We start from the raw sequence: 26,946 nt of genomic DNA on the forward strand, positions 1-26,946 counted from the left end.
TCGAGCGGACCCCCACGCTCCGAATGCTGGTGGGGCCGGAGGGGGCCGTAGCCTTGCGGGCCTCCCCCACCCTACAAGGACGCCTCCGGGCAGCTTGCGGAGACTACAACGGCGTCTCGGCCGACGACCTCAGACTCCCGGGGGGACTCCCGGGTGCCAGCCTACTCGACCTGTTCCAGGCCTGCCGGACTCAGGGCTTCAACAGCTGGTGAGGCCCCTCCCTCGCCGCCGCGGGGCGGCCCCCTGGGCAGAGGGCGCGTGGCCAACACCCGGCTACACGGGCATCCTTTGACGGGCTTGTCTCCCCACAGCACGGAGAAACTCGTCCCGCCGGCGATGACCTAATACCACCGCGTGACCCGTCCCCCTGCGTGTCCCCAGAACTGGGGTCCCGACGCCCCTCTGCGCCGGCGGTGGGGACGCCCGGTGCTCCCCGACGGTGTAATAAAGAACAGATGACACAAATGTGCTGGCGCCTGTCTTCTCTCTCCCGGCTCCCGGACCTGCGAGGCAGTCCAACCTCCCTCACGACTCAAAAGCGCGTGTCCCTAAGCCTATCAGTCCGAGCGTCTAGCCCCCCGCCCCCCCCACCCCCCGCGCCCCCAGGTGTCCAGCGCCGCTGCCGGGTCAAGGACACAGATTGTCGGTGGGACGGGCTAGCGGGTCAGAAGCTCCGCCCCCTGTCGCAATGCTGTGACGTAACGGTGGCGCCAGCCAATGGGGCGCGTCAGCGCCGGGAGGCGGAGGCTGGGATGCGCGCCGGCCGGAAGTGCCTGTTGCCTCCAGCGCCAGCTTCTTCTGCGGCGCTGCCCGGCGGGGCGGGTGGGCGTTCGGGGCGGGCGCCCGCGGCCCCCCTGCAGTCATGAGCCGGCCCAGCCGACTGCAGAGGCAAGTTCTGAGCTTGTACCGCGAGCTGCTGCGCGCCGGACGCGGGAAGCCGGGCGCCGAGGCGCGGGTGCGGGCCGAGTTCCGGCAGAACGCCAGCCTGCCGCGCTCCGACGTGCTGCGCATCGAGTACCTGTACCGCCGCGGGCGCCGCCAGCTCCAGCTGCTGCGCTCCAGCCACGCCACCGCCTTGGGCGCCTTCGTCCGCCTGCGAGACCCGACGGAGGACCCCCGCGGCATGGGGACCTCGCCTGACGACGATAAGCGTCGGAGGGGCGCACTGGACGGCCCGGGAGCTCCGGAAAACCCGTCCAATAGAAGGTGACTCGTGGAAGAGTTCATCCGATGATGCTGGGGGGTGCTGGGACCCTCAGATTATGTGAGGGCACCCGGGATGGACGGTGAGAGGTCTTGAGAAAGCAGCTCGACGCATTGGGGGCATCGGAGAGCCCTCTGGAGACCTGGGGTCCTGGAGACACCGTTGATGGATGGCGAGAAACCCAACCTGACCTAGTGTATGATAGCTGGTTGGCTTCCCCATGGGCTTGGGGATGTCTGGGTCTCCGTGGGATGGAATATGTCACGCTGAGAGCTGCTTACTTGCCCGGAGACATGGGGAACACGGGAGCCCTCCCCCTCGTAACTGGGACTCCCTTCTCTTGATCACGGAGAACATACCCACCCCCGGCTCCTTGAGACACCCTTCCAGTATTTAACTCTGAGAAGAGCAGTTTTTGCTGAGGACTTTGATCACACTTTTTACTGATGGTCTGTGAGAAACCCGGAATTCCTCTTTGAAAAACCTTCCTCCCCCATTCATTGTGAAAATTTGGACCTGCGAGGAAGGGAGTAAGACCTCTATTTGATGGTTCTGAGGGGGACCTCTGACTCCTGTGCTCTTCCTCCTCAGGACTGTTATACAAAGGGAATAAAAATGGGAGTGTGCTTCCTTCCCTGTTGGTGATCTTAAAGATTTTGTGTGTTTGGAGGTTTTGAAGATGCCTCCCTAGCCCAGATCTCTCTCCACCCCACCCCACACACATGCCCTGAGTGGACCGACCCCCTGGCAGAGTTTGGATGTAAGGACCTGGAACCTTCTAGGCAGGCAGATTGGCTGAAGCCGCGCAGTTCTCACCTGGGTGGTTCCATGAGGGAGCCCACCTAGCCTTACCTTAAAGAAACCTCCTTATTGACTCCTCACAAGATGGTCTTGAGGCAGGAGAGGAAATGGTGAAGCTGAGGTTCTCGGGAGTGGCACTTCAGCAGCAGCCAGCTCCAACTGTGACTCACTTCCCCACTCTCCTGTCACTGCCTGGACTCACCACCCGTGTTGGATTTCTGTCTTGGGGTCTGGGGACACCCAGCCCAAGATGGGCTGACCCAGTTCCACGATCTGTGCTCAAGGCTGACAAGAGGGAGCTGCCAAACACATCAGGCCCCCCTCATTTCCAAGTGCTGGGGCACTGGGTGTCCACACACCCTGCCAGACTGAACGTTCTGTGTTCCCTCAAAATTGAATGTTGAAATCCTAACTCTCAATGTGGTAGCATTAGAAGGTGGGCCTTTAGGAAGGGGAGCACTCATGGAAGGGATTAGTGCCCCTATAAAAGAGACCCCAAATAACTCCCTGCCCTTTCTACCCGAGGACACAGAAAGAAGATAGCCGTTTATACAGCAGGAGGCGGGCTCTCATCAGATACCAAATCTTGGACTTTCAGTCTCCAAAACTGTGAGAAACAAATTCCTTATGTTTTGAAGTCATTTATGTTGCTTTGTTAGAGTCGCCCAAATGGACTATAAGACACATCCTTTGACAGCGACCATTTATTATGTATGGTGGGGCTGTGTACTCAGATTGGGGGGGGACCATTGACATAGCTGAGCACCAGGTAAGGTGTCCTGGCCAATTGGGTAGGAGAGCAGCAGAGGTCCCCTGATGAGGGCAGCAGCAGTGTGGCACCCACCAGAAGAAAGAGAAGGAGCATGAGGAAGAAGGTCAGGGACTGCCTGGATGCAGGAGTGGAGGCTCTGCAAAGGGAAATGCGGTTAAATACATGGTGGGCTGGGCCTCCCTGGTAGCCTAGAGGTTAAATCTCAATGCTACCACCACTACAGCCAGAGTTCAATCCCTGGCCAGGGAGCTGACACACATATGATGCAGCAGACCTCTCCTGTCTCACCCGCGGCTCCCCTCAGCAGTGTATTTCAGTAGATCTGCCTGTCCTGCTCCCTACTCTGTCTCTGGTGAGCCCCGCACCTCTGGCCTATACCCCAGTTCCTCTATGCAAAAATAAATTTAAAAGAATAATTAAATTTTAAAAATATTTATGGTGGGCTGCCCTCACCCCACACCCTCAGGCCCTCCTCCATGTGGCTCACCCAGGGTCCACCTCCAGCATCACATCCTGGAGACTGGGAGAGGCTTGCCTCTTCTTGGCCTAGGGGTAGACAGCAGCCCACAGCAGAATGAATGAGTGACCCTTAGTTAGACTGTCCCTTACCTCTACAGACCTATGGGGTAGGCTTATTTCTCCCTTTCCTGGCACCTCCTTGATCCCCAGACCCTGTATAGACTCAGAATATCACCAAGGACAGTGAATGTCTTTGTGTCTACACTCTGTCCAAACTTCCTTTCCCTGGAAACACTGGCTAGATTTGGGGTAGGGTGGCTGTCATGTGCAGCCACCCCACCCCTCTCCAGCCTTCAGGTTCACGTGCAGCTGATCCCACATTTTCACATCCGGGAATGGGCATGTGGCCTAGATGTGGCCCATCAGAGCAGTCATCAGCTTGACCGCTGTGGCTGTGGCTTATTAAGGGCATAGGCCGTGACCCAAGCTAGGGAAGGTGGAGCAGCCCTCGAGCTTCAGCTGCTGCCAATAGGTGAGAGGTACTTTCATTCCCCGGGGATGAGCAAAACCAGTGGGACATGAATGAATAGTTGCTGGGGCAGCCATTTTGCTGAGTAGGAAGCCATCTGGGGGAAGGACAGTTCAAGGGGGGGGAAGGGACCAGATGGCATTTGAGGGTCTGAATTCAGCAGTATATGGACTTTGCAGTTCCATGAAAATACAGTACCCCCTTTTTTGTGTAATTTGGATTGGGTTTCTGTCACTTGCCACCAAGATTCCCAAGTGATACACCTGGCTGAGAACCAGCTCACCTGAGTCTTTCGGGCCAGGGAGTGCTGACGTGCTAAGTGTTTCCGATGGCTAAGGCCTGACACGGGCGTGTCCTGTGGGAAGAGAGAGGTTCAGGGTCCTTGGAGAATCAGTGACAAAGAGGCACGAGGTTGTGGAGGGGCTGAGATAGGGGGTTTCATAGAGATGAGATTCTGGGAGAGCTGAAGAAAGGGGCAGAGCCAAGGAAACCAAGAGAGGAGAGACATTATTCATTCATCGAAAAAACAAATATTTAATGAGTGTCTGTTACATGCCGGGCACTGCTCTGGGAGCTGGGGACACAGTGGGGGTGGAAACAAGCAAAGTCTGCCCCCCTCAGAGCTTATATTTCAGCAGAAGGGAGAGAGAGACCAGAAATTAATAAAGAAGTGTATAATGTCAAGATAAGGTGAGGTTAGGAAATAAAGCAAGAGGACAAGGAGTGACAATGTTTGGAGGCGAGCGCCGGCCTCTCTGGAGAGATGACACCTGAGGAGGGACTAGATGAATGAAGGGGAGCCGGGCGCGCATCTGGGGGCCTGAAGACGTGCATCAGGGATGTCAGAAAAGCAAAGCCAGGAGGCTAGTATGGCAGGAGCCGGCTGAGTGAGGTGGGGGAGTGAAAAGAAATGCAAATTCAGACAGATGAGAGGGGTGCACAGTGAGCTAGAGGAAGACATGGAGACCAAAAGAGACAAGTGGAAGGAGGAAAGAAAACAGAGACACGGAGGGAAAGAGATACTGAGAGACAGAGGGAGACACAGAGCCACCAGGAACTCCTTGAAAGGGAAGGGCCCTGCTTGAAAGGAGGCACAGAGAAGCACCCATAGGTACCTGGGGGAGGGAGGTCCCCATCTGTTCTCACCTCAAGGCCTTGACCCTTGCCCTGGGGGCCCCTGTGGCCACACAGCTCACAGGGAGCTCCTGTTGTCCAGGCTGCCTTTCGCCCTGAAGGCCTGAGGCCCCCAACGTCCCCCGCTGGGTCCCACTCCAACTCCGCAGGAGTGGGGTGGCTACTGGGTGGCCAAGGCCCCCAGGCCCCACCAGGCCCTGGCCCGTCCGAGTCCCCCTCAGCCTCCAAGTCCTGGTCCAGTGTGTTGGCCTCCTCGAAGACCTGGCCAGAGGACAGAGGTCATGGGGGTCAGGGGACTGGCTCCTGGGCCAGGGACCGCCGGAGTGGGCCCTACCAGGTTGTAGCTGACCAGCTGGGCCTGGAGTCGCCACAGCCGCCAGAAGATCCTGTCTCGGTGGGCGCCAAGGGCCTTCAGGACCTGCTCCAGTGATGCCCGGGCCTGAGGCTCAGTCCGCTGTGCCAGCCCCTCACCAAATGCCAGCAGTGCATCTATGCGCTCAGCTGCCCCATGCAGGTCTGCCCGTAGGGCCTGTGGACACATGGTTGAACATCACACACACACACACACACACACACACACACACACACACACACACACACACACACACACACACACACACAGAAGTTAAAACCTCCCCCATTTCTTTCCCAGATACCTAGAACATGGAGTTAACCAATTTCCCACACCAGGAAGCCAGCACCCACTCCTCCACCCTCCCACACTTTGGCTTCCCACTGCCCACCTGCAGCTGGACCATCCTGCTCTGGGCCGGTGCCCAGGGCCCCAGGCCTTGCTCTAGGTCCTGCAGCCGGAGGCCCATTCTCAAAAGGCAGAGGTGCAGGCTGTCCTGTTCAGCCTCCAGTACCTCCCTGCCAGAGATGGGGTGCTGGGGAAAACAGGGGGCTGAGTCAGGGCCAGTGGGTGAACCAAGATGTTGCCCCCTTTCTCGGGTGCCACCCTTCTGCAGGCCCCTGCCTTCTGGATGCTTCTCTGCAGCAGAGTCTGTACCAGGACAGCTCCCACCTGGAGTCCTTCCCAGAGGGACCAGCCTAGGGACTTCTAGTTCAAAGTTTTCAGGCTTTCGAAGCTCCTAGAATCATGGACATGTGGGGCTTGGGAGCAGGGGATGGGGTTGCACCAAGGCCAGTGAAGAGATGATTCTTTTTCGCTTGGTAAAATACTGAAATATCTCTATGATTGGTAATGAATTTTCTAGTGTGCCCCTCCCTCCTCAGATGCCCAACACTGTTCCAGAATCATCACCTCATGCCACCTGTGGAGGCCAGATTCTGAGGTACAGCAAGGAGGGGGCTGGAACCTGGGGCCTGAGTTATAACAGCTCACCTCCAGATGTTTGCCCCCAACTGGGTCCTCTTGGGAAGAGGGTGTCGGCAATCTGGGGGTGCCAGCAGCAGGCTCAGTGCCCCTCGGCCTAGCCTGGAAATGCTCTAGAGGGTCCAAGAAGTCCGGCCCCCGCTCCTGGGTCTGTTCTGGCCTAGAAGGCATGGGGTAGCGACAGGAGGATGCTCATTATTCACCTTACCTGACCCCACAGCCCCAGGTGATCATAGCCACAGTACCCTCAAAGGACTCCCCCACCCTTTAGAGACCCAAATCTCAAAAGGCCCAACCCCTACCTGATTCTTTCCTCTCCAGATGCCGGACAGATGGAGCCCCTAGCAATGTCCAATTCCCTAGGGGCTCCAGGGGGATGGTTGAGAGTCTCTGATCTAGGGTCCCATGGTGGGGACAGGGCCATAGCTGGGGGCTCGGGACCAGAGATCAATGAAAATCCCGAGGAAGAGCCCTTTTTCTATCTGGGGAACCACTGATTCAAGCAGGCCCCACAGTCAGAACCCAGGGCAGACTCAGCTCCACCTCCTTCCCAGTGAAACCTGACCTAGGTAATTTGATGCCTTGCTCAGGTGACTGAGGCACCATTTAACTCCTTCCTCCCTGGGGTACCAGTAGCTCAACCTCCCAAACTCAGCCCACCCCCACCTAAAGGCATGGGGATGCCCTAGAGCTAATCCCACCCCCTCAGGAGCCCTGAATTCTGCCCCACTCTGTGATGCAGGGCCCACTGATCTGACCCCTGGTTGACGCCTTAGGAACCCTAGCATCTGCCCTCCCACCCCAAAACTCCAACACCAAAGAAAGATTTTTGTTGGTTTATTTGGAATGAGGCCTTTTATTGGGCTTCCCACAGTTACTGGGAAAATAAATAATCCAGGGGAGCCGCCTCTGCCCCAGGATTCCAAGGTTCCAGGGTCACAGTTAGAGGAGAGCCCGGGAATCCCAGTGGATCCTGGGGCCTGGCGTCACTTGCTGAGCAGGAGGCCAGTGCGCAGTACTCGGGGTACCCGGCGGATGGTCAGTGAGACGCGGGTACCCCGCACCAGGCGGGCTCCAGGCTGGGCCGACGGGCAGGCGGCTGCATTGGGGGGCAGGGAGGTGGTGTCCAGCTCGTCTACACTGGAGGCTGCGATGCCATGGAGGAGGCTGGTGTAGGCGCTGCCACGGAGCACCAGGAGGCTGCGCGGTTCCAGCAGCAGCGAGGTGGCCGGCCTGGGTGGCAGCCGAGGCTGCAGGGTGGGTTGATGGTCAGAAGGTCCCCAGCAGTTGGGGTGGGGGTAAAGGAGAGGTCTGCAGGTTTTGGGAGTCTAGGGGCAAGGGTCAGCAAATCCCTGCGGTGAATGCTGAGGGTGAAGCATGACCTCAGGGATGGAGCAAAAACCCCATGGGTCCCAAGTCGAGGATTGAGGGAAAGGATGGGGTGGGGCTGGGGTAACAGTCACTGGGGAGGGGATTGGAACTAGGCTGCAGATGGGGCAACCAAGGGAACTCAAGGGGCTGGGCCTGGCACCAAAGGAGCAGTGGTTCCAGGGAGCTGGGCAGAGCAGGCTGAAGCCGTATCCGCTGGGGGACAGTAGAGGCAGATGAGCAGATAGTTCGGGCCTCTGCGGATGTCAGGATATTTGTGGACACTACACAGTAGCGGAGGAGTGGGGTATCAGCCCATCCAGGACTAAAAAGGGAAGCCCTAAGGAACAGCCAGGTCAAGGTGCCTAGGGGTGTCTCTGTGAACACTGGGGTGATTCTGACACCCAATGCATCACCCAGAGAAAGGGGTTGGGGAAGCTGTCAGGAACCACCCTCAGAGGGAGGAGTCAGGTGGTCCAAGAGCAGCCAGTTATATGTTGAGGTGCTAAGGAGAACCAGGGGTGTCCTGAATGGCAGATCATATTACTGGAATGGCAGGGTGGTCAGCACTGGGGTGCCCTGTGCAGTGGGCAGAGAAAACCAGGGTGACTGGAAAGCTGTCAGGGACATCCACCAGTGAAAAATGTTAATCCACCAGAGAATATGGGGGTCTGTTGGAGGACTGGGGATTCCAGCCTGGGGTATATGGACTTGGGATGTTGAGCACTCTGAACCTGGGGGGTGTATTGGAGGAGGAGGTATTGGGGTGTCTGTGGACATTATGGGTTCTAGTGTGCCTTGTGAGCAGACAGGTATCTGGGAAGATATGAGGGGACAGAGGAAGGTGTCTGGGAGGGTATCAGGTAGCTACAGGCGGATGGGATTGGGACCTCTTGGAGGATGAGGGATGCCAGCAAACTCCCAGTAGCTCGGGGCCCACCTGCTCTGTAGGGTCATCATCTTTTGGCTGCCGCGGCTTGTAGAAATCCAGCACAGTGTGTGAGCCCAGGCTGATGGTGCTGACAGTCGGGTAGTACAGGGGTCCGTCCTCGTGGGGCTGGAGAATGGGCACCAGAGCTGGACAGGGCAGAGTCCTGTCCACAGCCCCCAGCCCTGGGATGAAAGGGGGCCTCCCCAGCTGGGGACAGGGAAGTGAAGGCCCAACTGGCATATGTGGCTGCTTAATGAGAGTGGAGGTGGGTCAACATGACAGCCAGCCCAGCCCCATGGTGGATCAGAGGTCAGGGATCGGGGTGAGGGGGCATGGTTACCATGATGCCCTCCCCAGGCAGATACTGGTTCACAAGGACGTGGTTGGCTGGGAGACCCCCAAAAAGGCTGAGGTCAGACACTTTGTCCACGTAGCGCTGGAGCCACAGGGGCAGCCGCTCAGGAACCATCCCCCGGGGATGGGGAAGCCCACCTAGAGGAGGGCAATGGAGTCCTGAGGGCACCTGGCCAAGCAGCCCTGGCATGTGGAGTCCCCATTAGGGCTATCCCACAGGTTGGTAGCACTCTGACCCCTCAGCAACCCCTTATCCTTTGAGGACCACCACTCAACCCTCCAAAAGTTTCCTGACTTCTCCAAACCCCTGGACCTTTCAAGACACCCACAAATCATCAGGATATCCGCAACTCCTCAGGACCTCCGCTTATCCTTCAGAATCTTCCTGGCCCTTAGAACCCCTTGAATCCTCAAAACCCCTCCAATATACTGTGACAATCCAACCTGAGCCACCTGTCCCAGCCCATATCCCCAAATCACCCATGCCCCCAGCCAGGACACTTACCCCAGTTCTGTAACTTCCTCCCAGAAAGCTGGGTCCACTTTGGCTTCGGGGCATTAAAGACCTGAGAAGGTAGGAAGGGGTCACTCCTTTTTCAGGACCACCCTCTCTGATGCTTTTACCTGGGACAGCTTAAGGGGTCTTTCCCTGGGGTGAAAATGGGTCACAACAGTGTCTGAGCAATTGTTCTCTCGGATAGTATGTCCCCAGGATTTTGGCTTTTGCCCTGTTCTCTGTTGCTGGCCCCAAAGCCTGTCTGTTTCTAAGAGGATCAAGGAAAGGAACCAGGACTACACAACTGTGGTCTGAATCTAAGAGCTCAAAGCTGGGCTAAGTCTTTTTGCCCAGCAAACTCTGCAATTTCTTAATTCCTGAATGATCTTACCTCAGCACAGTCTGAGTTCTGAAACTCTGGAGAAGGTGTGCTAAACTGAACTATCTCTGCATAAGGAAGACAGCACTTTGAAAATTCCCCACTGCCAAGATCAGAAAGGTCTAGAATAGGAAATCTCCAAGAAGTCCAAGTCTACACCCTATTCAATAATCTCACCACTTTGTGGTTATGGGGCTGGACTCAGCTATTTCAGGTGAAATATATAAAATTCCCAGTCCTCAGAACCAAAGGGACTGGAATGGGCTATCTTAACACAGAGTGTGTATTATATGGCTCACTTATTCTTGAGATTCAAACTAGCCTGGACAAGCAGGATCCACTAGGAAGATGTGTGCTCTGAAACAAAGGCTCCGGGGCTGCAAAGGGCTACCCCAACACAGGATTCTAAGTTGTGTAAATTCTTCTTTCCCCCAAATTTAGGAATAAGATGCAGATGGGCTAGTTCAGCACAGGTGGTCTGTACTTGGTAACCTTGTCTCCAAGACTCTGGGCCCATGCTGGGATATCTCCACACAGGAAGAGGCTACTCTAATACTTGGATGTCTTGCTTATCTCAGCACAGAAACTGAACACAAAATTCTTCATTCCCCAAGTCGCAAGGGCTTGAACTGGGCTATCTCACCTATGCCTCTAGCCTCCTTTTCTTAAGATAGCAGGACTGGTGGGTCTCCCTGGTGGAGCAGGGGTTAAGTCTCAGTACTATGAAGCTGTTGGCAGCCACTGACTGAAGCACAAGTTCGAACCCTGGCCAGGGAGTTACCACATGGCATAGCAGACCTCTCCCATATCACCCGCTCCTCCCCTCAGCAGCGTATTTCAGTAGATCCGCCTGTTCTGCTCCTCACTCTGTCTCTGGTGAATCCTCTCACCCCCCACACTTCTGGCCTACACCCCAGTTCTTGTATGCATAAATAAGCACAGGGATCCTCAGCTCCATGGTAAGTAGCGCCAATCTAAGAATCAATTTGTTTTCCTCTAAACCTCCTAGAAAATGGTCTATCTGATAGGTCCAGCAGGTCCTGTAGGAATAGAATGGGTGGGAGATGGTGAAGCATGGCACTCTCTGTCCTGCCAGCCTTGGGGGCTCTCACACAGGAGCTGGAGTATGGAGAAGGATCTGGAAAGAGAAGGAAAACAGGCCAGAAGGGTTTTGGGGTCACCTGTCGAAGTAAATATTCCTCCTCTTCTTTGGAGATGAAGTCAGGGACATAGTAGATTACAGGTGGTGCCTACAAGAGAGAGACCCCCCCCTGAAGATGTGGCCCTTTGACCTACACAGAAGCCTTGTCATCGCTGAGCAGCCCCTTTCTCTAGGAGTGAAGCTCAGGATGTCCCTAAAGAGGCCAAGCCTAATTGAGGGATCAAGGACCATTTTGGACGTGGGGATGAGTGGGGCTAGATCCTGAGGGACAGAATAAATTTAGAGGGAGTGGGCACTCCTGACCCACAAGCACAGGCGTCAGCCCACCTATTCCCACACTATGTCCCGCCTCTAGTCCCCACCTTCACCCTTGGCAAGCCCCACCCTGACAACCTGCTCCACCAGGAATGGTTCCAGGGCTGGGACCCTGGCATGCTGATCCTCCATCGACACCAACTCCATGCACCCAGTCCTGTGGGGAGGGGAGACACTGAAGTCATCAGGCTTTTCACCCTTAACTCTCACCCAGCTTTTTGCTCTATTATGGGCCTGGGGCCCACCTCAGCCCTCTAGTGAAACTCGCTTGGTTTCTACAACCTGAGACTCAGCATCTCAAAAGTCACCCAGTGAGCCTGCCGAGTCACAAGGAATACCCGAACAGTCCCCCAAACTCATCCAACAAGGGCCTAACTACATTAATGTGTCCTCTCAATCCCCTCATGGAGACATCCTCTGTCCCTACAGGGGGCCTTTCTCAAGAAATTGAGCAGCCCCGGGACTACATCCAGAACCCCCGAAACACCTTAGTTCGAGACCTCATCCTAACTACTTCAGGGCGGCAATCAGGAGTAGGAACCTCGGGTCCGTGTGACCCCCTCCCGACTCAAGCCCTGTCAGATGCCCCATCTGAGCGTCCTCACACGTCCACTCAGTCTTATCGGACCGTCCCCTACTCTGGGCCCTCTCAGAGTTGCCCTCCCGCGCGGCCCGTCACTGCAGGACCCCTGGATGTTTCGCCCTGAATCTGAGTCCCCTCAAATCTTGCCTCCCCTAGTCCCTCAGATGCCGCCCCCACTCTGACGCTTCTCGGATCCCAATCTGAGCTTTCCCGAATAGCCTTTCTCAGCCCGCTCGGACCTCCAAGCCCGGCCTCCGCTACCCCCAAAACTGACCGTCCGGCAGAGTCCCCAAATTTAACACCCCCATCCTCTTCCCAGCCACTTCCGCCTCACATTCCTGACGCAAGACGCATCAGACCAATGGGAACTCTTAAAGGCCTCGAGGGCCCGCCTTCCACCCAATCGGCGCTCTCGCCCAGTGTTCCTCCGCCCCTTCGCTCTCGCTCGCTGATAGGCTGCACCTCCTGGTCTCTGAGCCACTGGTGGCCCTTCAGAGGCGGGGCTTCGTCCCGCAGAAACCAATCAGAGCTCCAGAACGCGAGCCTTCCACGCTGCGCCGGGGGGCCCCGGGAGGAAAAACGCGCGACCGTCAGGACGCCCCCAGATTCTGCCGTCCTATGCCCGCGCCGCACAGAAGCGAGATGGAAGGAAGGATCCCCTCCCAGCCTCCCCAATCCTAGCCTCCCCCAGCCAGGGTACAGAAACGGGGCGCTAACTCCCAGACACTGACCCGACGCAGAGAAGCCATAGAAACATCTTTATTGACGCGGGGCAGGGGTCATGCTGAGGGGACATGCAGTGAAGGGGCAGTCGTGAGCTGTCCTTGGCGGTCAGGGCCCCAGGTCCGCCCTGGACCTCCCTGGGTCTTCAGGGTCTCCCTCAGGCTGTTGGCCTGGCCCTGGTGCTTGTGAGGTCCTCTGGGGCCAGTTACTCAGATTTGGTGTTTTGAACCTGTGACCAGAACGTAGATTGAAATGAGGGCTCCAGGATTTGGGATCCCCTCAAGGCCTTGAGGCCCTTTATGTATTAAAGATGGAGGCTGTAGGACTTGGGGTTCCCTTGGGGCTGGGGCTCTAGAATTTTAATGTCTTGAGATCCATGGACTTGATATCGAAGTCCTCCGGGTTCCAGGGATGAGAATTCCTGTTTGAGGTCTCCTGGTGCCTACGAATAGCACTTGAGGTGTCCTGGTAGCCTGGGATGCACATCCTGGTTGCTCTCTCCTCCATCCCCGGCACAAGGACCTCCAGAATTGGGGTTTCCTGGGGGGCTTGGGATAGGCTTTTTAAATTTAGGATTCCCTGGGGATTTCCCCCAAATCCACAATTTGGGGGTCCTGGGAGTTAGGGCCTTGGGGTTTTCTAAGGGTTACAGGGCTTGGGTGCATAGGGGAGTAGGGATATTTACTCTGGGGCTTAGGATCCCCGGGGTGTCAGAATGGGGCCTCCAAATTTGGGGTCCCCCCAAGGGGGAAGTCATTACTTAAAAAATAGAGAATTTTCTGGGAGCCTGGCCAGCACAGGGGCTTTGGGCCATGTGGGGTGGGCTTCATACAAGGCACTGGGGGTTTCTTGAGGGTGCAGAGGGCAGGAAGACTTGGGGGTCCTGTAATTAGCACTTCCAGGACTGTTTTGGTGTCTATAACTTGGGGGTGACAATAGGCCGGTTCATGTGGGTCTCTTCTTGAAGGGTAAGAGCAGGGGTTTTGTTAATGGTGGGGATCTCTGATTGCAGTGCAAGGGTTTTGAGGTGACCACTGGGGTCACACCATCTTAAGGGAACTGAAACTGATGTTAAATGTGGGATGAAGGTCTGTGACTCTATTGCTCTGGAGGTGTGACCTGTGTTTATTTCACGGGAGACTTGATGGGAGGGGTGTCTCTACTAATAGGGGGATCCTGATCCAGTGATGAGTGACTCAGGAATGTTCTGTTATGGAGCATTATGTGGAGAAGGTCATCACCATTTGGGGTGATGTAGAAATCTGTTAATTAGGGGGTCTGCTCTGAGGGATTGAGGACAGGGACTAGCCTGAAGGTGCTACACTCAGGAAATCTCTTTCTGGGTAACATGGGTTCTGTATTTGGGGGGTTATCATGTTAATAATGGGGCCTCAGTGATCGAGGGCTGGCTAGTGGGGTCTCTATTCTGGATGTGTTACTGGGGATCTCTTATCTCAGGGTGACGTGGGGACTCCTTGTGTCAGGAGACACTAGAGGGGGCTCTGTGTCTTTGTCAGGCGTCAGGGCCTCTAAGACTGCATCTCCGCCCTCAGCATCCAAGGAAACCAGCAGCAGAAGAGCAACCTGGGAAGGAAAACCACATCACACTCTGATGCAAGCAGCAGAAACATCCGGATCCACCCCCTTGCGCTCTAGTTCCTTCCCCCAGTGATTGGGATTTGACCTTTCTGGATTCTGCCTCTGTCTCTCTGGCAGTGCCTTCTCAGGCTTCTATGGCATAGACAGGTGTTCTGCTTCCTCTACCTGCCCCTTAAAAGTTGCAGCCACCAGAATTCAATGTGGGGCCCCACTACCTGAAGACTTTCTGGGTAAGCTGATTAATCACAAGTTCTCCTAACATCTATTTCCACCCCAACTAGAACTCCAGATCTCCATCCACTGCACGTGGAAGCCTCTGCCTGAACATCTCAGAGGCAACAGGGCCAGGGCTGGCTACCCACCTGGAGATGGAGTTCTCTGACGCGATGTCCTTCGGGGTCCGGACTGTCGTGAAGGTGCGTTTGGGCTGCGTCACTGGAAAAGGGGGGCAGAGTCTCAAAAAAGAGGATGACAGACCACCTGTGCCCTTAGTGCCACTAATCCACAACCCAAGTGCCACCTGGATCCCATATTCCCAACACCCATCTGGAATGCATGTCGTTGATATCCCCTGTGTCCCCCAATATTTACCCATGTGCCCAATGCCTGCCCAGAGCCTTATCATTGTCATTCCCGTACCCCATAGCACCTGTACCTGTGGGATCTTGACTCATCACTGCCTGGACACTGTGTCCCCAGTGAAATGCTAGAGATGCCCTGAGAACCCAAGGCCCTTCCTTCTGTCTCCACACCCACACTCCTCCCCACACCCCAACTCCCAACTCACTTGTCACTTGATGCACTTTTTTGGCTCCAATAGTGTCCCCAGGAGGGTCAGTGGATCCACCAATTCTGGGGAGACAGGAAGAGTCAGAGGCGTCAGAGCCACCAGAGGCCAGGGTCTGACCAGGAGCTAAGGCTGGGGTGGGGGCGGGGGGCACATGGAAAGGACCAGGGAATGGGAGTGGGAACCCACACTGTCCACTGTCCTGCTGACCTCAGAGGAGGAGACATCTTGGGGGGATCAGGCTCTGGGTTGGGATTGAAGTTCAGGCTCACCTCTGAATTCGGGACGCTGGTGCAAAGACTCCATGCCGCGGCGGGCAGGTGAAGTACCGGACGCCAAAGACAGAGCCGTCATGCTTGCCCGTGGGCTGGTCAAGCTCGATGCCATACCAGTAACCTGCAGCAGGAAGGTGTCAGAATGCTTTGAGACCCCAACCACCCCCAGCACAGCTCCCCATACTCACCTGGAGCAAAGTCCGTCTTCCCGTAGAAGCGCACAACCCCTTGCTTCTGGCCCGCCACCAGGACCTGGTCTCCCACCTCAGCCTTGGCCCCCTCGCGTTGCTGCAGGCTGCCCAGAGACGGGGATGATGAGGGCTTCTTCTTCCCTGGAGGTGCAGAGCACAGAGGTAAGGGGGGTGCCCCAGGCACCATCTCAGGACCCCATGTCACCTAGAAGGCCCCAAGGTGGATACTCAGCTGCGGCTCCAACCAGAGGAGCGCTAGAGCCTTCCTCAGAACTGTGGGGCTGTGGGCTTGAAAGGAAACTGAACCCCAGATACCCGAGAACTGAGGTGGGGGCCTGCTGGGCTGAGGGAAACTGAGCCAAGAATCTGGAGAGCCCCAAAATCCCTTCTCAAAGCTGAGGGTATCTGGATCAAAGGAAAAGCTGAGGTACAGAAGTCAGGAGCCCAGAAACTGTCCTTTTAAAATGAAGGGGGGAAGGTGTCTAAGGATAAATCAAGATAATAAAACCAGGGGCCCCATAGATTTGTGCCTAAAACTGCAAAAAAACCTTTGGGCCTGAGGGAACACTAAGTCATAGAAGGCAGGGAGCCCATAGGAACTTCTAGGAACAGGGCAGGGCCAGAGCTGAGGCAAAGGAGAAACAAAGTCAGGGGTGTCAGGAACTGGGACCATCCTCTGAAATGGGAGTTTGGGTCTGAGGAGAAACCAAGCCACAGAAGCTGGGCTACCCACAGAATGTCCCCACACCTGGCTCTCCTCACCCCCAGGGCCCCCCTTCTGACCTTTGTGTTCCCTGCGACCTTTGCCAGTGACACGGGAGAAGTCCATTCGGGGAGTCCGCGGCGTGGAGGTGACAGACGAGGGGGGTGCGTCCACAGCCTTGGAGATCTTGGACACAGAGGCAAAGAGACCTGGGGGGGGACAGAGCTTGAGCTGGGAGTCATCCAAGCCTCTGCCCCCTGCCCCGCCATCATCCTTAACCCCAATTACCCAGTCGGGAGCATCAGACATGAGTGCACCCCACCACCACCCTCCTGGGCCCCAGGTGGGACTGACCCTGCTTGGGAGGGCAGATGAAATACCGGACACCCCCAACGCTGCCATCATTCTTGCCCTCGGGCTCATCCAGCTCCACGCCCACCCACTGGCCGCTGGCAAACTCTGTAGTCCCGCAGAACCGCAGCGTGCCCGTCTGAGGAAACAAGTGGGGATGAGGCTTGGGGAGGCCATGGCAGATCACTGGCACACAGGCAGTTTGATGGTGTGCAGGAGGGCGCCCCAGGTTCAAGTCTCAGCTCAGACATCACCATTAATGGCTGTGCGACTTAACCTCTCTGTGCCTCAGTGTCCTCATCTGCAAAATGGCAGCACAAATGACCCCCACCTTATAGGATTGCTAGAGAGTGGGCCCTGTCCAGGGCAGTAAATAGCCACATATGACTGTTTAGAATTAAGTTAAAATTTCACTTCCCCAGTTGCATTAGTCACATTATAGGTTCAGATATCAGATATCTGGTATCGTTCAGATATCACTTCCTCCATTAGGTACAGATAATGTGTGGCTGTGGGTAGCACAAAGAACATTTCCATCACAGAGAAGGGACTGTCGGAAGGGGTATGACAGAGAAAGGCCTCAGAAAAGGGCCTGGTGCTGAGGAAATGCTGGCTGTTATTATCCTGTGACTCTGATTCAGGGGGCTGCTGGGGCTTAGTTTCATCTGTGAAATAGGGCTAACAATCAACCTTGTAAGTCATTTGTCTGGTGGAGAGCCCCCAGGAAGTATGATAATTAGCACTGATGAGGCTGCTTCCCTCTCTAAACCTCAGTTCCTTGTCTCTAAAATGGGCTAATCAACAGTGCCTACTCTGGAGCATTCGTGTGGGGACTAATACAGTGCCTGGCACACAGAGAACACTCGGTATACACCACGCCTTGTTCTAAGGTTTTTACACTTTTTAACTAATTCAGATCTCATGCAATCCCTGATGTGGGTTCTGTTATTAGCTCCATTTCACAGATGAAGAAATTGATACCCAAAGAGTAGACTCATTGGCCCCAGGTCCCACGGTGAACCTCCAAACCACACTACTGTGTGATGCTACTTCTCTAACGAGCAGACGTTGCTATGCAATTTCTTCAGTAAAGGGCTTCATCTCTCTGAGCTTCTTCTGGGGAACAGTCCACTCTCCTACTTTCCAGAATTGTCACAAGAATTTAATTAAGTCATGTACAGAAAGATAGGTCTAACCTGATTAGGAAATAAAACATGACCTTTACAGTCTCTCACTATATAATAAACACAATCCAAAACCTTCCAGTGCCTTCAGGTCTGGTGTGACTCAACCTTCTTACCGCTCCACCTCCCCCACCCTGGAGAATATCCATCCGATCCTACTACCCCTTCCGTCCTCTGAGCCTCTGCACCGTGGTTTCCATTGTCTCTCTATTTTTGCAGGGTAAGCTCTTCCCATCTCCGTTCAGATAGCACCTCCTCCAAGAAGCCCTCCTGGAACATCCCAGGTAAAACCAGCTTTGCCCTCAGAGAGCTAACAATTTACTAAATTCAAGCATTTAATGATTTTCAAAATCCTTATTGCTACCTGCCTCTCTCTTCTTCATTAGGAATGGAACTCCAGAAGAGCAGGGCCAAGGCTGAAATGGCCCTTTGTCAACATGGAGGGGTCAGGGCCAGCACGGACCAGAGGGATACCAGGTAAATGAATCAAACTTGGACTGTCCACAAAATAACAACAACGTAAACGACAAAGGGAGAAAAAAGTTGGACTCCCTGGATGAAGGAAGACTCTATCCTCTGGGCCTTTACACCTGCTCCTCTCACCTGAAACCATTTTTCCTTTTCTTCTCCTGCTTCATTCCTTCTAATCTTCAAGTGGGTGCAGCCCTCATCACAGCCCTCACTGTTCTGGCCTGGACCTGCCTAATCAAACCACTGACCACGTAGGGAGCAGAGCAGGGGCCAGGCGGGGTGTCACAAGGCCCAGGGGCCCCTCAGGTGCAAAGCTATGTTGATCACTTTGCTTCCCCATGCTGGCCACCCCTGGCCTGGGCTGTCACCGTCAGGTGGTGGATCTGTCTGCCCCCCAAGCTTCAAGACAGAGGGTTCAGCACAGAGGCCCAAAGGAGGCACTCAGAGAGCAACTATTAAATGAAATAAAGTTGTGCGGATGATTGTGAGGGTGGGCACACAAAGGGCAGATTCTGCCTTCTGCCCCAGGACGCAGTTTTGAGGGCTGAGGGCTGAGACCTGCTCGGCCACGCCACCGGGTTCCTGACCTTCTGGCCATCCAGCAGCACGCGGTCTCCCAGGCGCAGGCCCAATGCGCTCAGCATGAGATTGCCTGGGACGTTGTCATAGTTGGGGAGCGTGACCTTGGGCAGGGCACAGGAGAGCGGCACAGCCTCCTCCAGCAGTGTTCGCAGTTCCTTGGCCACCAGCGCCGCCTCGGCCTTGTCCAGGGACATGTCCATGGGGTCTGGAACCACCTCCGCTGGGACCTGTCCCTTTCGGTTCTGGGAGTCAACAGGAAGAGAGAGGTCGAGGACTCAGTGGCAGAGGTTGAGGCCCCACAGAGGTCATACCCCCAGAGACCACCGGTGTAAGTGAAGCAGGTCATACCCTGGGGGAGCACGGGAACGAGAAGGGGTAGAGCACTGACCGATTTCCAAGGGAAATCCGCCCCTGAGAATTCAGGCAGGGACGTCAGGTCATTGTGGGTAGAACTGATTATGGGGGGAGCCCCTTGGGGAGGCAATACCCCACAGACCCTAAGACTGGCAGGGTCCATCTGAGGGGATGGCGCCTGTGGTGCTGGGTCAGAGCTGGCTGATGGTGCAGGAGAGGCAGGGCCTCAGGAACACAGGCCGTGCACCCCCAAGATATCTGTGCCTAGATGTTGCCGAGTAAGCAGATAGGAGCCAGATTCCAAATGGAGGGATATGATGGTCAGAGATCACACAGAGGACTTATGGGGGGCGGGGGCAACCCTCCCTTTCACAGAGATCTCCATTCTACTTTCTTTATGGTCTCAAAGTGCTGTCTATACAGCCATGGGGTCAGCCAGGATATTCCTTGCTGAGTGATTCTGGAAAAATCACTTACGCTTTCTGCCTCAGTTTCCCCACTGTAAGACACTGATCTTTGTAAAATAAATGGTACTCTATATATACGCCAGACTCTGCTGGGTGCTGACATTACTCCACAGAGCAACAGACATCAGAGGCCAGCGGGGGTGGCGAGGAGTGGGAATCCCCTGGGCAACCCCGGGCTGGCCACAAGTTGGCTCCTGCCCATGGATACATTTTCTTTTGGTGGACTGCACAGGATGATTAGTTCTAATGCTTTTAGAGCTGGGAGTGGGGTGGGGTTAGGGAGGAAGGTGTGGGGAACACAGGTCCTCAGTTCCCCAGAGGCCTGGTGGCCAGGACAGGGGGCGGGGACAGGCAGGAGGAGGAAAACAACAACGGGGGCCGGGTCAAGGCGGCAGTACCCGCAGCGCTGGGTTGGCACCGTGCTCCAGCAAACATTTGGCCGCGCCCAGGCACAGGTTGGAAGCGGCGATGTGCAAGGCTGAGCCGTGGTTGAAGTCGCTGCACGTGGAGTTCACCACTGGGAGGCGGAAGAGAGGGGAACTCTGGATGAGCTCCCCAGGCACCCCGGCCTCCCGCTACCTGCCAGCCCTGGGAAGTCCCTCAGGCCCCAGTGCCAGTCTCAGCCTCAGATGCTGAGCCCCGCCCCTCTTCCTAGGCCACACCCCTCCCGCCCAGCCACACCCCCTCTTCATCTAGTCCTGCCCGGCCCAGGGGCGGAGAGCCACTGAGCCCCACCTCCCGGGCCTCCCACTCTCTCCTCGTATCCGGATCCCCTCCCTCGTCCCTGTCAGTTCTGCCCCATCACTCCGAGGCCCGGCTAATTCGGGCCTCCACGTCCTCTCCACCCACACCCTGAGTGCCCTCCTCCTGCCTGCAGCCCGCCGCCCTCCCAGCCGGGGCCTCGCCCTCACCTCGTGGCCGGGCGCCCTTCAGCAGCACGCGGACGAGGTCCGGCACGTCGAAATACGCCGCGTAGTGAAGCGCGTTCATGTTGGTCCAGCGGCTGCGCAGGGTCACGTCGGCGCCCAGAGCCAGCAGCTGCTGCGAGAGACGCACCGCCGCCGCGGGGTCCCCTGCGCGACCGCGACATCCCAGGTCAGCTAGGGTCCCCTCCTCCAGGGCAGGGGCGCAGGGCACGGAGAAGGCGGTGGGCCTCAGGGACTGCACTTTAGGGACTGCACTTTAGGTATTGCACTTAGGCTGTGGCTTCAGGATGGGGAACTTTGGCTGGGGCTTGGGGTGGTTTTTGAGCGCGTCAGATCTAGGGGTGGGGACTCACCGACTCCATGGGCCCCAGCCTTGCATGCGTAATGCAGCAGCGTCATGTCGGTCAGCCCGTCTCGATCGTTCACATGGCAGCCTCGACGCAGAATCTGGAAGCACCAAGGGACCAGGGAGGGTCACCCAACCATGTGCAAGACCCCCATCTTCTCCATCCCTGCTTTCCCCAGTTCTTACCTCATTGCCAATCACATCGATCTTGTGCTGGACTTGGGGTACCCACTGGCGCACAATGGCGAACAGCTCAGGGATGGTGGTGTGGGGGTCGAACAGGATCTCCTGGCACGCCGGGTCATTGGGGTCAAAGAAAGTGAAGGCTGGGGTGGGGAGTAAGAAGTCCAAAGTCACTCCAGGCAAGCAGACCCCCTCTTTCCATCCTTAGGCAGGGGGTGAGGAGGGGGTGGCAGCTCTAGCTCTTTACCTTTAAGACCCTCTAATTCTGAGTCTCAAACTCATGGCACGTGGGGCACAGGCATTGTGCATGGCACATGGCCAGCATGAGGTTTAAAAAAAAGTTTGGATGCCCAGTTTGTTTTGAAAAATGGAAGGCAGGCAGGCATTTCCCACAAAGCACAGCCCGCACCCTTCTGAAACAGTCTGGTAAGAAGAGATGCTGAGGTCCCACCTGCCCCAGGAGGGCTGCTATTGCCGAAGCCGACTTTTGCCCTGCACAGTATGGACCCAGTTTGGGCAAATCTCCAGTGCAAAAAACAAAAAAACAAAAATTCAAAAGTCAGAAATCTCAGTTTTTAAGAAAAATCTCCAAAAGCCTTTCCAATACAGTGCAGCCCACCAAAAAAAAAAATGTATCCAAGAGGGCCTCCTCGCTTGGTGGTGCAGCGGGTTAAGTGCAGTGCTGTGAAGCTGTCCGCAGCCTCTGCAGCGCCGGTTCGATTCCCGGCGGGCCAGGGAGATTCCCACATGGCACGGCAGACCTCTCCTGTCTCGCCCGCTGCTCCCCTCAGCAGTGTATTTCAGTCCTTCTACCTGTTCTGTTCCCTGCTCTGGTGGATTCTCTCACCCTCCCGCATCACTGGCCTGTGCCCCAGTGCTTGTATAAATAAATAAATCTTAAATAAATATATATATATTTATATATCCAAGAGCATGAACCAACCTACGTCCAGCCAGCGGATCTCCAAGATCTCCTGTGTACCCCCACCCAGGTTAGACTCTAATGTGTGATGCTCTCTGGAGTGATGTCAGTGCCCAGTACAGGGCCTGGCACACAGCAGGAACTCAGTGCACATTGAATGAATAAGTAAACAATCAGGTTATCCTGAGTGAGTCCAGAGGAGCTGAAGAGAAGGTGTCTCCAGAAATCAGCCCATGCGCTCCTTTTAAAACCCCAGTCACATCACAGCAGCCCTTGGCTCAAACTCTGCCCTGGCTCCCAGCACACTCTAGAGTACAGACCACAGTCCTCCACACAGCCCACAAGGGCCTGCACACACTGGCCTCATCTGTTCTCTGCCCTCTTCCTCCCCAGCCACACTGGCCGCCTTCTGTCTCTCCAACGCGCCGGGCAAATTCTTATCTCAGGGGCTTTGCACTTGCTGTTTCTTTTGCCCAGGACAGTCTGTCCTCAGATCTACCGAAGGTTTGCAGGTCTTTGTTCAAATGTCACTTCTCTGAGCATGTCAGATCTAGATTTGGGGACTCACTGACTTCATGGGGCTCCGCCTCGCATGCGTAATGGAGCCGTGTCCTGCCCATCAGCCCGTCACGATCCTTCACCCAACCACCCTGCCCTACTTCATCTCCTACCTACTTTCTTATTTAATCACAGCACAGCACCACTTAACATAACTCACTGACTCCTTCCTTCTGCTTTTCCTTGCTTTTCCCTTTCTTTTTCTTTTCTGCTTGTCCCCCAGAGAAGCACTGTTTCTGTTCACTGCCTTATCCCCAAAGCGTGCACTGAACTCATGTACAAATTTAATACACAAATACACGATTTTCTCTTGCAGTCCACTTTAGCCCTCGCTCTGCCCTAGTGAACACTTCAGATTCCATCTCGCTCTGTCACCAAACCTTCCTTGTTCCACAAGCAGGATACCCTCAGTGTTGGGGACCAGCCTGATCCTCTGAATTCCCACCAAGCAACATTGGCAAAGAGGATTTTCTGGTTTCCTAGGGTGGACCCCTCCCCAGGTACTCAGGTGACTTTCTTATTTTTCTGTCAGACGGAGGTCAAGTTGTTGCCTCTTGGACCCATCACCATCACCCCTCCTCCCTATCCTGGCTCTGCCTCCTCCCTCAACCTGGTGCCTGGTTTCTGAGATTCCTTGCCAGTGTTTTCTAAAAGCTCCCTCTTAGATGCAACTCTGGCTGAGCTCCACCTTCTCTACCCAGTAGCCAGAGGGAGCTTTTATTTTTTTTTATTTATTTTTTTTTAAGATTTATTTATTTATTTATACATACAAGCACTGGGTACAGTCAGAAGCGCAGGAGGGTGAGAGAATTCACCAGAGCCAGAGCAGGGAGCAGAGCAGGCAGAAGGACCGAAGTACATGGCTGAGGGGAGCAGCGGGCGGCAGGAGAGGTCTGCGCGCCATGTGGGACCCTCCTCTGGTGGCCAGGGAGCAGCCGGGGATCGAACACGCACTGCAGAGGCTGCGGGCAGCTTCGCAACCCAGGGCTCAACCGCTGCGCCACCAGGGAGGCCCCAGAGGGAGCTTTTAAAAATATGAATCAGCCCACCATTCCTCTGCTTTTAATCACCCCACCTCCAACCTCCAGCTCTCACCCCCTCCCACTTGGAACACATCCAGAGGCCTCTGAAACGCCCCCTGGGCTAGCCACTGGCAACCTCTCCGCCCAGTTATGACCCCATCCTAACTGCAGCTCCATCATCATCTTTCTGATCCCAGCCCAGTCCTGCCTCAGGGCCTCTGCACTTGCTGCTCCTTGCCTGGAACACTCTCCAGCTCACCTCTGGCAGACTGCTCCTCTGACTCTGCGCTCAGCTTAAATATCCCCTGGTGGTATTTCTACCCACCCTGACCATTTTGTCTCCAGGTGCTGCCCCCTAGCCATTCTCCCTTAAATCTCCATTTTTTTCCTTTCACAGCACTCTTATCAGAAAGTGTCTGATTTCTTTATCGAGTCCCTTATTTAGCCACTCCTTCTAGAGAGAAGGCTGATGCCTGGGCAGCTCACCATTACATTTCTAGCACCCAGCACACGGCTAGTCACAGGTAGTAGCAGTGGATAAACATTGCTTGGTGGATGAGTAGACATTTTCAGTTTCTCCAAGAGGCCACCCTCTCAGCTCCACACTCTCGCACCTCAGGGCTTGAAGCTCTGTCTCCCGAGACCCTTCCCTTGCTTAACCCCTAACCCATCCTTGGGTCTTCCTCAAAGGTTCCCCAGAGAAACCATGTCTTAAAAAGCTCTTGCATCCTGTTCATGGCAAACACAGTTCTCATCAAGTCTTATAATTCTATATTTACATTATCTTGTAATTATTTGGTTGCTATTGAGGTCTGTGAGTTCTCTCAGGGCAAAGGCTGGATGTTTCTTATTCTGTGCTGTTTCCCCAACTCCTAGTATAGAACTAGACTGTCAACAAAGGTTTGTGGAATGAATAAGTGATTGAATGATGATGTGTCGTGAGCCAAAGATTAGGATTATTGCAGTTCCCTTCTCCAATGAGTGAATGAGTGAATGAATGAATGAAGGGAGGGAGGAACCCAAAGACTCTGCCAGGACGCTCAGGACCACCTTCCACTCCCCTAGAGTCCTCCCACCATCTCTGCTGAGAGCTCAGTCCAACCTCCCTGGCCACCCAGGGCTCCAGGCCAGATTCCAGGCTGGGTAGGGTGGTTACCGTAGTCTTTGGGGAGGGGGGCAGGTGCGGAGGGGTGCACAACAGGCTTCTGCCGGCGCTCCTGGGTGGGGCTGGGAGCCTCGGGGGCAGGTTCGTCCTCCTCCTCTTCCTCCTCCTCTCCCCGGAGCGGAGGGGCCATCGGGGCAGGATCTGTCTTAGTCATGGTCCTCGGTGGCCCTCAGGGGGCGGGGGCAGAGTTAGGGGCGACCTTCAGGCAAATCCTGGAAGCAGAGGTCAGCTACAGGGGTCCCCGCAATCCAAGCCCCCCTGAGCGCTCCCAGCGCTCTGGCTGGCTCCCACGCCCCTAGCACTGGATTTTGAGCAATCACAGGGGCGCCCGTCACCCATTCAAGCACCCTGGTATGTGGGCTCAGCGCCTACCATTTCCCTCAAGCCCAGCCCCCCATTCTTCTCGCGCGTCAGGCCCCTTCGTCTAGGCCGCCCCCTCCCCGGGTTTGTTTATCTCGGGATGCAGGATGCTTCGCCCCTCCCCTTCTCCACGGGCCTCCCCTCTTCCCATCTTACCTCGAGCAGACGGAGCTGGAGACCAAAGCTGAGACTGGGGAGACTGGAGTACTGGGGTGTCAGTGTCAGGGGAAGTGATGGGGGAGGAGAGGGAGACAGAGAAGGGGACGAGGCCCAGACGCCGACGGGGGATGGAGATGGAGGAGGGGCGCTGACTGCGCATGCGCCTTGTTACCCCCAACTGGGCGCGGGGGAGGAGGTACCCGGAGGCTGCTGGCATTGATGGAAAGGCTGGAGGCCGCACCGGTAAGGGGATACCCACGGAGGGTGGAGAAAGGAGGAAGAGATGATCGCGAAGAGGAAGATGCGGGACACGGAGTCAGAAGGAGCGTGATGAAGCAGAGACAGGACAAAAGAAGAGGGATGGGGAAGGGGACAGAGGTCTTTTTGTCCATCCCCCTGTGAGAGGACATTCCCGTAAATCAGGCAGGTTAGAACAGGGGCTTAGGTGTGTGGTGGTGTTTTTTCCTGCCCCTGAAACCTCAGACCTGACGGCAGGCCCCAGGCTTGCCGTACAGAAGGGTGTCTCTGAGGGATGATTCTGGAGAGGCACCTGCCATCTTCGTGGACACCATCACTGTCACTACAGGGAACTCAGAGAGCACTTATCAGTCCAAAGAGGTTAAGCCACTTGCCCGAGGACACACAGCAAGTAAGTGATGGAGCTGAAGTAGAACCCAGGCCAATGGCTGTCGGTCTGAGCTTTCAATCACTGTGGCTGTAGCAGTGTCTAGGGGACAGATCTGCTAAGGAACCCCACCAGCTCTCAGAACCTGTATCTCCCCTAGGAAGACCTCCTGGAGTCAGCCCAGGGTCCAGGGCCTCCTGGCTGCATCATCCCAGCTTGGCTGGGCTGACGGTGCCCACAATCATGTCTGTCTGAACAGTGCTGAGGACTGTGCCTTTCACGCTCATGCTTCTAATGTGCAGGCTCAGGAGCAACTTCTCCAAAATATCTCCAGGATCTCATCCCTCACACCCCCCCACCCCATGCCTTCATCTCAGTCTATCCTCACCTTCTCCCACCTGGAAAGCATTTCTTCTTGCCTGGTCTCCCCGGTCCCCCTCCACTCCTCCTGCCTGCTCCCTAATGTGCAGCCATAGGGACCTATTTTTTTTTTAAGATTTATTTTGTATTTATACAAGTGCAGGGGTACAGGCCAGATGTGCAGGAGGGTAAGAGGATTCACCAGAGTGGGGAACAGAACAGGCAGACTGCTGAAATTCACTGCTGAGGGGAGCAGCGGGCGAGACAGGAGAGGTCTGCCGCTCCATGTGGGATTCTCGCCGGTGCCTGGGATCGAACCTGTGCTGCAGAGGCTGTGACTAGCTTCATAGTGTGGCGCTCAACCGCCTGCGCCACCAGGGAGGCCCCCATAGGGACCTAGCAACACCTATCACATCAGGGCCTTTCCCAGTTCAGGGGTATCTGCTCGCTGCACCTCACTCCAGGTAACAGCCAGTGTTAACTACAGCTACAGACCCTGTGTGAACCTCTCCCTGTACTTTCTCCAATTTCTCAATAACTCCACTCCAAGTATATCGGCATCCTTGCTCGTCCTTACCCCAGGACCTTTGCATTGGCTGTTCCTCCTGAATGTTCTTCTCCCAGATACTTGGTTCCCCCGCTCCTGTTTTAGATTTTAACTTAGTGGCGCCTTTTCAGCAAGACCGCCTCGGCTCTATCACCCTCGCACACACACTCAGTCTTTCCCTGCTTTAGTTTTTTCCAGAGCAACACTGTCACCCTCCAGCTAATAGCCTAGATGTTGGGGCATTTGCAAGGGGCTGTTTTACC

The 26,946-nt window shown here is 55.6% G+C and overlaps 4 protein-coding genes across 5 annotated transcripts; 1 reads left to right on the forward strand and 3 right to left on the reverse strand.

Moving 5' to 3' along the window:
* Window positions 1–862: 862 nt before the first annotated feature.
* On the forward strand, window positions 863–1,210 carry SDHAF1 (succinate dehydrogenase complex assembly factor 1; the record flags this gene model as incomplete). The annotated part of the gene is made up of 1 exon (XM_084256893.1): window positions 863–1,210. One exon carries the CDS (start codon window positions 863–865, stop codon window positions 1,208–1,210), a length of 348 nt encoding a protein of 115 aa, XP_084113019.1.
* Window positions 1,211–2,735: 1,525 nt separating this feature from the next.
* SYNE4 (spectrin repeat containing nuclear envelope family member 4) lies at window positions 2,736–6,776 on the reverse strand (the record flags this gene model as incomplete). Its single annotated transcript, XM_084256673.1, has 8 exons — window positions 6,538–6,776; window positions 6,245–6,395; window positions 5,643–5,786; window positions 5,234–5,428; window positions 4,912–5,160; window positions 4,049–4,120; window positions 3,265–3,323; window positions 2,736–2,913 (listed from the first exon to the last, which is right to left on the reverse strand). The coding sequence occupies exons 1-8, from the start codon at window positions 6,657–6,659 to the stop codon at window positions 2,736–2,738; spliced, it is 1,170 nt and encodes a 389-aa protein (XP_084112799.1). The 5' UTR covers window positions 6,660–6,776.
* Window positions 6,777–7,188: 412 nt separating this feature from the next.
* ALKBH6 (alkB homolog 6) lies at window positions 7,189–11,393 on the reverse strand (the record flags this gene model as incomplete). Of its 2 annotated transcripts, XM_084256744.1 has the most annotated exons (7): window positions 7,189–7,485; window positions 8,544–8,660; window positions 8,875–9,026; window positions 9,394–9,454; window positions 10,227–10,286; window positions 10,945–11,013; window positions 11,319–11,387. In XM_084256744.1, 7 exons carry the CDS (start codon window positions 11,385–11,387, stop codon window positions 7,222–7,224), a joined length of 792 nt encoding a protein of 263 aa, XP_084112870.1. In that variant the 3' UTR covers window positions 7,189–7,221. The 2 variants fall into 2 exon arrangements, with proteins under 2 accessions (XP_084112870.1, XP_084112871.1); XM_084256745.1 differs by lacking the exon at window positions 10,227–10,286 and having other exon boundaries at window positions 11,319–11,393.
* A 2,682-nt stretch (window positions 11,394–14,075) lies between these two features.
* Window positions 14,076–24,801, reverse strand: CLIP3 (CAP-Gly domain containing linker protein 3; the record flags this gene model as incomplete). Its single annotated transcript, XM_084257467.1, has 13 exons — window positions 24,624–24,801; window positions 20,969–21,108; window positions 20,790–20,883; window positions 20,422–20,583; window positions 19,909–20,027; window positions 18,695–18,931; window positions 16,456–16,591; window positions 16,182–16,310; window positions 15,396–15,539; window positions 15,205–15,328; window positions 14,933–14,997; window positions 14,508–14,580; window positions 14,076–14,130 (listed from the first exon to the last, which is right to left on the reverse strand). The coding sequence occupies exons 1-13, from the start codon at window positions 24,784–24,786 to the stop codon at window positions 14,076–14,078; spliced, it is 1,641 nt and encodes a 546-aa protein (XP_084113593.1). The 5' UTR covers window positions 24,787–24,801.
* Window positions 24,802–26,946: the final 2,145 nt, after the last annotated feature.

Source organism: Talpa europaea (assembly GCF_964194135.1).
Source record: "Talpa europaea genome assembly, chromosome: 16".
In the NCBI taxonomy this organism is placed as follows: Eukaryota; Metazoa; Chordata; class Mammalia; order Eulipotyphla; family Talpidae; genus Talpa; species Talpa europaea.